Raw genomic sequence first — 10,281 nt, forward strand, 5'->3', positions numbered from 1 at the left:
TTAACAATAATAACAATAATAAAAGTAATTATGTTGTTATTTAATATCTTATTCATAGTATAGGAAATAAATTTACAAATATGAAAGTAAGTCAAGTATATAGTCCAAATTTTGTAGGAGGAAAAAAAAAAAAACACATAGACATATTATATTATTGAGCTCTATATAATATACATGATGTGATAGATCAAAATGGGCATTTGCTCTTTTTGCTCAAAAGATGTAGCAAAATGCTATATTCTGAAACTATATAGCAAAATGTTCCTGTTTTGAAACTCGATTTTTAGAAAATCAAGTTTCAATAAAAACTCAATTTAATGAAAATCGAGTAATGTGATAAATTTTACATGGAACTTGAGTTCCATGTATTTTTTTTAAGTTTGATTTCACATAACTCAATTTTCTAAAAATCGAGTTTTTCATTGAAACTCGATTTTTAAAACAAGAGCATTTTGCTAGATAGTTTTAGAACATGAGTATTTTGTTGTAAAGTTTTGGCGAAAGATGCAAATGCCTATTTTGACTTGATATATATATATATATATATAATTTTTTTTTCAACAGACACAATACATATCAATACATATGATACTGACAACGATGCTTGTGAAGTGTAATGGCATAAGAGAGAACCAAATTGAGCATGATGTATATATTTCGCGTAGAGTTGCCTTGTAAGTCGTTGAAGGACAAGCTGAGGGTGTAGAATCCTTGTAGAACTAGCAGCCTAACGTTAGAAGTATGTGGTTAAATGATAAAATTTATTATATTTCAATTACTTAAACTTTTGGGATAATCGGTAATTTAATATGATATCAGAGAAAGGCTTTAAGTTCGATCATTATCTCTTCCACACTAGCTCATAATCGGTAATTTAACATCTAAAGCCATGGATCATGGATGTGTGGGTCATTGCGTCGCAAAAGGCACAGTGAATTTTCTTGTTTTTCACCACGTGATTCAGGTGGGAGGTTCAAATTTTTAAAAATAGTATTGTCGATAAAAACTGGAGTACGGAACCTCTTTCTGTCATATCTTTCTCCTTTTTTTTTTTTGACAACGTGATTCAGGTGGGAGTACGTAACCTCTTTCTAAAAATGGTATTGTCTATAAATACTGGAGTACGTAAACTCTTTTTTTCATATCACCTAAAAAGGTTTCACAGTTCGACTAAAGCCCAAATTCGGTTATTCCATAAAATAATATTTGGTAAAGAAAATGTATTCTCAAGTTTCAACAGTAGCTGCCACAGCCAAAAATGATATGCCACAAATCATTCGTCGATCAGCAAATTTTCAACCTAGCATTTGGGGTGATCGTTTCCTCACATATGCTTCTGAGTTCTTGGTAAAAATGCTTACTTTAATTCAATATGATGACCTTTGAGCAGGATAGAGTAAGATCTTAGAGTTAGAAAGGTGGTTTTGCTATTAGTTGTGTGTGGTGCCTTTAGCCTCTAGCTCTGTTGTTGCTTTGCCATTGAGAGTTTTTATTTTTTATATTTTGTCTCTGTTGTGTGCGTTTGTTACTGGATATGAACAAAATTATTTTGTTTAAAATTTTTTGAAGAACCATTTTTTTTTTTTGGCTTAATTTTTTTAGCCTTACTATATGTATTTTTATTTTTATTTCTTGTTGGACTTGTATATTTTGTTTTAGATTTTAGATCTATATTTTTTTTTAGTCTTTAAAATGAGAAAAATTCTAGAGTTACAAACTTTTTTTACAAATTATTGATATGGTGAATAGTTATTGGTAAGCAAAAAAATAATGTAAATGGTGGCCAAAATGTGAACCAATAAAAATTTGCCACCTCAACAATTTGTACAAGTATTGTAGAAAATTGTGGCTATAGTATTGCTCTTAAAAAATCAATGAAATTATTAAGGGGGGGGGAAGTGTAATTTATAGAACAAAATTGCTAAAATTAGTACCTATATATGTATATACTAATATATATATATATATATATTTTTTTTTTGGGGGGGGGGGGGTGGTTTGGGGCATTTCTCCATGTCCAACAGTTGCTCTGTCCCTGCCACTGATGAGTCTGTGTATACATGTAAAGTACAGCTTATTTTTGTGTTTTTTATTTCAATTAAGCGTTTAAATTTTGTTCACCTTCAGTGCACGTAAATCCATTCATAAAAAATGACTAAGTTTTACCTTGGTTGTCAACCTATTGTAACCCACATAACTTAAGTCTTAGAAGTTAGAACAAGATATGTATAAAATTTAATAAACTAAGCTTTTTATTGGAGCATATATATCACCTTCAACTGATGATACATAATGCATATGTAATTCATTAATTTAATTGCTCATGTAGGAAACTGAGAACAATTTGAAGCAACAAGTTCAGGAATTGAAGGAAGAGGTGATGTGTATGCTAACATCCCCGGTTGAGAAGCCCTCACAAAAACTAAACTTGATTGATGTACTCCAACGCTTAGGCGTGTCTTATCATTTTGAAAATGAGATTGAAAACTTTTTGCAACAATTACACAGAACGCTTCTTGATCATGATGACCAAGAAAATGATGATGACCTTTATACTGTTGCTCTCCAATTTCGATTACTTAGACAACAAGGTTATTACATTTCATGTGGTAAGTTCCCCCTTCCCTCTCTTTATTTTGTTGTCTTTGAAAATGATTGTTTGTCTTTTTCAGTTTATACAATTCTGCTACCATTTATAAGGAAACTTAATATGCACAGTCAGTTTTATAGTAAATGTGGAGCAAGTGTCACATTTAATGTTTGTACATACACCTAAATGTGCTCAAACATGAACCAGCCACTTGAATTTTATATCATGCACATATGGTAGGATTGAGTTTGAGCCTATATTATTGAGCTAGTATATTTTTAAAATTTTTTATATTATTCTAATCATTTCATGTAATCGGATCATGATGTAGACAAGTTCACCAAATTCAAAGATAGCAATGGGAATTTCAAGGACTCACTTATCAATGATGCGCGGGCAATGTTAAGCTTGTATGAAGCCACACATCTCAGGGTCCATGGGGAAGATATACTAGACGACGCTCTTGTATTCACTACCACACATCTTGAGTTTGTAGCATCGCACTTAAGCACTCCTCTTGCAGCACAAGTAAGTCACGCCTTAAAGCAGCCTATCCACAAAGGATTACCAAGGTTAGAGGCAAGGCATTACTTTTCTATCTACCAAGAAGATTCTTCACATGATAAAATTCTTCATACCTTTGCAAAGTCAGATTTTAACATACTGCAGAAAATGCACCAGAAGGAACTTTCTGACATTGCAAGGTTAGTTATTAATACATGTTAAGAGTTGCAAGTGTTGAGTTAATATTTTTAAGCTTGAGCATCACTACACGTTGACAACATGCATGATTCAATTAAATTGTATTTGTAGGTGGTGGAAAGAATTAAACTTTTCAAAGAAGTTACCCTTTATCAGAGACAGAGTGATTGAGTTCTACTTTTGGATATTGGGAGTGTTCTTCGAGCCTGAATATTTCCATGCTAGGAGGATACTAACCAAAGTGATAGCCATGACCTCGACTATCGATGACATCTATGATGTGTATGGCACTTTTGAAGAGATTGAGCTCTTTACTGAAGCAATCGAGAGGTTGAAATTAATTAACATCTTAAGATCATTGCTTTATTTTTTTCATGGTTAAAGATAAATTACCACACTTTCCCCGTCAGTTATATGAGTAAAATGTTAAATTAGCAGAAGCTTTGATAACAAAGTATTTAACAAAACACGTAAACAAAAACACTTTTATATTGAAAACTGAATTGGGTTTGGTCAACGGGTGTCTTTACAGCATTTGATAATGGACCATTTAACGAAAATTTTTATACTACTTTAATGAAAAATATAAAAGGATGCAAATAAAAAAAAAAAGAAGCAATTATTATTATTTTTTCTCATAAAAAGTTTATAAAAATATTTTTTAAACCAATACTCTAAGGCTATTCATTAGTACTTCACAAACTATAATGCTTGACTTGCATACACTGTGACTCTAGTGCACACACGGCACCTTACTTTCACTCCACACACTAGGTTTTTTTTATTTAATGTACTCACTCACTTAAATACACCTGCACACACCTCTAAAGCACACACCTCACTTCTTTAGAGACCAAGGTACTGCCATCAAGATGATTTTCTTCTCTTCACTCACAAATTTGGTCACTATCACTATCAAGATCAAGGCAGTGTATGTAAGCATGAAGATCAGAAGAAGTAGCAGATGTCCAAGATAAAATATGTGAAGATGAAGCTGTTGTAGTTTAGCCTTTATATTTGTATCATTAGTAGAAAACGACTTGTAGCTTCTGTTAGTTTTCATTGTAAGTGATAACACGTGAGAGCTGCACGTGAGAGAGTTTGTTATTACATGATTCAATTAAATTGTATTTGTAGGTGGTGGAAAGAATTAAACTTTTCAAAGAAGTTACCCTTTATCAGAGACAGAGTGATTGAGTGCTACTTTTGGATATTGGGAGTGTTCTTCGAGCCTGAATATTTCCATGCTAGGAGGATACTAACCAAAGTGATAGCCATGACCTCGACTATCGATGACATCTATGATGTGTATGGCACTTTTGAAGAGATTGAGCTCTTTACTGAAGCAATCGAGAGGTTGAAATTAATTAACATCTTAAGATCATTGCTTTATTTTTTTCATGGTTAAAGATAAATTGCCACACTTTCCCCGTCAGTTATATGAGTAAAATGTTAAATTAGCAGAAGCTTTGATAACAAAGTATTTAACAAAACACGTAAACAAAAACACTTTTATATTGAAAACTGAATTGGGTTTGGTCAACGGGTGTCTTTACAGCATTTGATAATGGACCATTTAACGAAAATTTTTATACTACTTTAATGAAAAATATAAAAGGATGCAAATAAAAAAAAAAAGAAGCAATTATTATTATTTTTTCTCATAAAAAGTTTATAAAAATATTTTTTAAACCAATACTCTAAGGCTATTCATTAGTACTTCACAAACTATAATGCTTGACTTGCATACACTGTGACTCTAGTGCACACACGGCACCTTACTTTCACTCCACACACTAGGTTTTTTTTATTTAATGTACTCACTCACTTAAATACACCTGCACACACCTCTAAAGCACACACCTCACTTCTTTAGAGACCAAGGTACTGCCATCAAGATGATTTTCTTCTCTTCACTCACAAATTTGGTCACTATCACACCCTATTTATAAGTGTTGTAAGCCGGTTTAAGTGAAATTTACTTCTACAAAACAGAACTCTAGAGAGATATCTCAAAGAGAATTCCAATGAGAGAGAGATTGATAGAGAAGCTCTAGAAATTTTTAGAGGCAATGTTGATTTTTAACTTAAAAGTCATATCTTATTGTTATCATTGCTTTATGCTTTCGCACGGTTTATAAGAATTTACCACGTCTTAAAACCTTAAATTCCTAGTAAAGGATAAATTCAATCATTTTGATCTAACACTCCTTAATTATGTGAAGGCCCAAACACCCTCATAATAAATATGATCAACACATAAGGTCTTTAACTTTAATGTGCGGTAGAGTAGAGATATGATTCCAATATAAATTATCTTATGTCCAAAAAATATGTCAAAATATGGTAAATTCAATCATTTGACAGTTCTTCCAACAATTAATCAATATATATATATATATATATATGTGTGTGTGTGACGCTCTAATTTTGCATTTATTTATTTATTTACCTCTTTTCATTATATATTCTTTACCCTAATAGTAATAACTAACTAGATAATAAGGCCATAGGGAGAGATAGAGAGATACAAAAATATTAATTATTTCACTATTATCAAAATAAAAGACTTGAGTTTGACAAAACATTTATAAGAGAGAGAAAGAGGAATCTGAGAGGCTACTACCTCCGTCATACTGACCTCTCACCACCATTAAGCCGCCAAAACCCCTACGAGTAATTATTTTATTTTATTTTTTCATTTTAAATTAGAGGCTTAAATATGATTTAGGTTTGGGTAATTTGGTTGGATAGTTTTTATTTTGGGTATATAAGTAGAGAGAATGTTTGGTGTGCAATTTAAAACCATATTCTACTATAGTTTTAAATTATCTATAAGACAAATGCATATGCACTTGTTCACACCATGTCTTAATATCACACATCACTGAGTAGAAGACGGTGAGAAAACTAGACATACTTTCATTACATGATATGCAATTTGGGAACACAGCACAAATTAGATAATTTTCATAGTCCTATTACTCTTTAGCATTTATTTTTGGTTTCGTGATTAAAAAAAAAAAAAAAAAAAACTTACCTTGTGAATGCTACATATGTGTAGTGAGGCTACTAAACTAAATTTTAATATCTCAAAAATATATGTTTTTTTACTCTAATTTAGTTTACTTTTTCTTTATAATGTATATACAATATTTTCCAAAATCGTCTTACATAAAATATTACTAAATTATCTGTGCGTGCGTCGCACGGTAAATTACTAGTTTACATTAATTAGAAGAACCAATTGACATGGATTGTTTGCCTCCATGTATTACAGGTGGGACATTAGTGCCACTGATAAACTTCCGGAGTACATGAAAGTGTGTTATCAGGCACTCTTAGATGTTTATTGTGAGATGGAAGAAATAGTAGGTGAAAGAAGATCAGACCGTGTGAAATATGCAATAGAAGCAGTAAGTACCATAAATATAAATTTAGAATATTATTGTTCATTTAAAGTTAACCTGATTGTAAACTTCTCATTGTATCAGATGAAGAATCAAGTTCGAGCCTACTTTGACGAAGCCAAATGGTTCCACAAAAAATACATACCTACAATGGATGAATATATGGAGATTGCACTTGCTACATCTGGCTATTCATTGTTAGCAACCACATCGTTGGTTGGAATGGGAGACATTGTTACAAATGATTCCTTCAAGTGGGTGTTTAGCAAACCCAAAATGGTTAGAGCTTGCACGGTGGTTGCCAGACTCATGGATGACATAGTGTCACATAAGGTGAAATCATATGTCACTTCAACAATATATATATATATATATATATTAAAAACCAAAGTTGATAGAAAATCTAATTAGATTTCAATTAGATTCTAAATTGGATTTCAATTGAAATCTAATTTTGTGCTACGTTCACCTAATTTTTTAATTTTTGTGATATATAAATTATTGGGTATAAAAACTAAAGAGTCTAAATTCAATTAAATTCTAAAGCATATATATATATATATACATATAATGAGAAAACTATTACATATTTTTAGAAATGCATGGTTTAAAAAAAGTGTAAGTTAATATCATGTATAATTCAAATATCTTCTAAAAAAAGGGTATAAGTTGAATCATGTAATTGTGAATGTTTTTAATTGTACTCGTGCGTATGCATAGAGTTACGCACTATTAGTTGAGCCAAAATTGGGTTTTACCAATTTCGGTAAAACTTTCCAGCAAAATGCTTTATGTCTGAAACTATTTAGAGATATGCCCCTGTTTTGAAACTTGATTTTTAAAAAATCGAATTTCAAATGTAAAATTCGATTTTTGGACAATCGAGTTATAGCAGAGTTGTACTTAGAAATTTTTTTTTTCTTCGGAACTTGAGTTCCACTTGAATTTTTTCAAGGAACTAGAGTTCTAGAATTTTTTTTTTTTTTTTAAATTTTCAGTTCCCTATAACTTGATTGTCCAAAAACAGTTTTAAATTGAAACTCAATTTTTAGAAAATCGAGTTTAAAAAAAAGGGCATTTTCCTAAATAATTTCAAACATTGAGCATTTTGTTGAAAAGTTTTGATGAAATGGGCAAATACCCATTTTAGCCCTAATAGTTGTAATTTGGAAGCATGATTCGATCGATTACTACAATATTCCAATCACGTGATGCCTTTCTAACATAATAATTCAATTAATTGTAGTTTGAGCAAGAAAGAGGACACACTGCCTCGGCTGTTGAATGTTACATGGCACAATATGGTGCCACAGAAGAAGATGCAATTAATGAGCTCCGCAAACAAGTTGCAAATGCATGGAAGGACATTAATGAAGAGTGCCTCTATCCAACTATTGTCTCCAAGCCAATTATAATGTCAATTCTCAACCTTACACGTGTGATGGATGTTGTGTATAAGGATGAAGATGGCTACACAAATGCTGGAATTGTGCTCAAAGATTTTGTAACATCTTTGCTCATTGATCCTGTACCGTTATAAGCATGGACCTATGCAATATTGAAATAATAATAATTTGATATGGTTATGTTCTAGATGTATAGCTTCACAGTCTACACTCATCTAAACATAATGATTTGCCCTTGAAAGGATATATATATATATATTTCAAAGATGTTTGTGATGCCTTAAGAAACCATGGAATTAAAAACTAGACTGACCAAAAAATTAGAAAGGTAACTTGTTCTTAGTTCAGTAGTTTAATTGATATCAAATAGGTAGTCGAATCGATGACATTATAAATAAATTTATAATAATTTTTTAAATAAAAAATAAAATAAATGTATAACAAGTTTATATGTTGGAATATTTATTGAAGAAAATATTTATAAATTTTAATAGTTTTTAATTGATTTTATACACAATTGCACCCAATCTCTCTCACTCATACACAAACACACACACAATTGATTACATCTCTAACTTGTAGCAAAATAAGAGTTTGTCTATAGATTGGTAACCTTGGTTATTGATAATTGCAAGTTAGATCACCATGGACCCGAACATGCTACGCCAAACATTGGGAGCTAGTTAGTTTGGAGGGGGATGGGGGATTTAGACGATCCAATAACTCATAGAGTAATGACTACATCAAAATCAGGGGCTCAATTGGAATGAGGATTCTTGGAAACAAACGTCGTCACAATTAAAAGAATAAGCTTTTTATGTTCCTTGCAAGGTAGTCGTAGGACAATTGATTTGGGAATCTAGTACATTTTTAAAATTCTAGCCAAATTCCTATCCCAAATCTTTCCAAAACAAAATGGCCCAAGAAAAATCTAGCATTCCACCCTTCACAAATAAAAACTCATAAAAAACCCTTCACAAACCTACTACGAAATACCCAGGACACAACAAAGAAGGAGAAGAGATGCAAGAAGAAGCAATTGAGATAAAGAATGAAAAAGGAGTAGGAGCCAAAAAAAAAAAAAAAAAAAAAAATAGAGCACAACCAACAGAATGAGCTTCCTATCTTCTTCCCTTGCTCATTTCTTGGTTCTGTTTTTAGCTTGAATTCTAATTTATTCTCTGTGTTTTCTTTCAGCCTAAGATTAATAAAAATGGTAGAAAGAACGAATAGATTCAAGGCAACAAGGGAGCTAACAAATCAACAACAACCATCAAACAAAATGGATAAGAACAAAATGAAGAATAAGAAGGTTACATCCACTGGGTAAACCTTAAACCCATCTTCCATTTTTCTATTTTCCAATCTCTGTGTGATATTTGCATTTTCACTCTGTACACAATACACACACAATTACAAATCACACACCCACACTCTGTGATTCTAACTTCTACAATAGATTGTTTCTTTCCTCTGTTACCTACTCACCGAAGCGCACACACGCAAGCACAGAAGCTGCTTAGATTATTCTGGGTCAAGTTTAGACCGAGGTTTTGAGAAGGGAGACCACTAGTGTGGTGGTGGTGTTCGCTGTTTCTGGTGCCAGTTTGTCGCCAGAGAGCCGAGCATGGCTGACCATGGTGGTCAGCCATGGAGGGTCGAGCGAGAGAGAGTAGAAGGTTAGAGACATGGAGAAGATTCTAGACCACGAGAGAAACGTTTAGGTTAAGCTGTTAAGAGCATGAGCACCGGGGATGCCAATGCTAATGTTCTGCATCCTAGTTTTTACCAACCTATTTTATAACTAACTCTACGTCTTAATTTTTACATACAACCTAATTAAAAAAAATAAAAACTATTTAATAAAAAAAATACTATTATTTCACTTTTTCCTTTCACTCTCTTTTTCTCTTTACACATAATTACAAAATTAAAATAATATTTTTTCTTACAACCTTAAGGTGGTATAGGTTGCAAATTTTTTTAAATTTACAAACTCAGATGAAGTGAGTTTTAGGTGACTTGATTGTAAAATAGCAACTAGAAGGTGTTTACAACCAATGCTAGTGCTCCAAGGGAGAAGACTTAAGAGAAATGGGTTGGGCTCGACCTGACCTTGACTTTTGGACATTAACCCAGTCAGCCCATCAGCTTTTGAACCAAGCCCAGGTCC

At 32.1% G+C, this 10,281-nt stretch overlaps 1 protein-coding gene across 1 annotated transcript; it reads left to right on the forward strand.

The window, feature by feature from the left end:
* Positions 1 to 1,158: 1,158 nt before the first annotated feature.
* LOC112020927 ((-)-germacrene D synthase) lies at positions 1,159 to 8,297 on the forward strand. The gene is made up of 7 exons (XM_065765045.1): positions 1,159 to 1,347; positions 2,330 to 2,609; positions 2,922 to 3,294; positions 4,430 to 4,648; positions 6,573 to 6,708; positions 6,787 to 7,035; positions 7,949 to 8,297. Exons 1-7 carry the CDS (start codon positions 1,219 to 1,221, stop codon positions 8,240 to 8,242), a joined length of 1,680 nt encoding a protein of 559 aa, XP_065621117.1. The 5' UTR covers positions 1,159 to 1,218; the 3' UTR covers positions 8,243 to 8,297.
* The last annotated feature ends 1,984 nt before the right edge of the window (positions 8,298 to 10,281 follow it).

The sequence above is a fragment of the Quercus suber genome, unplaced genomic scaffold, assembly GCF_002906115.3.
Source record: "Quercus suber isolate HL8 unplaced genomic scaffold, Cork oak 2.0 scaffold_603, whole genome shotgun sequence".
Classification (NCBI taxonomy): domain Eukaryota; kingdom Viridiplantae; phylum Streptophyta; class Magnoliopsida; order Fagales; family Fagaceae; genus Quercus; species Quercus suber.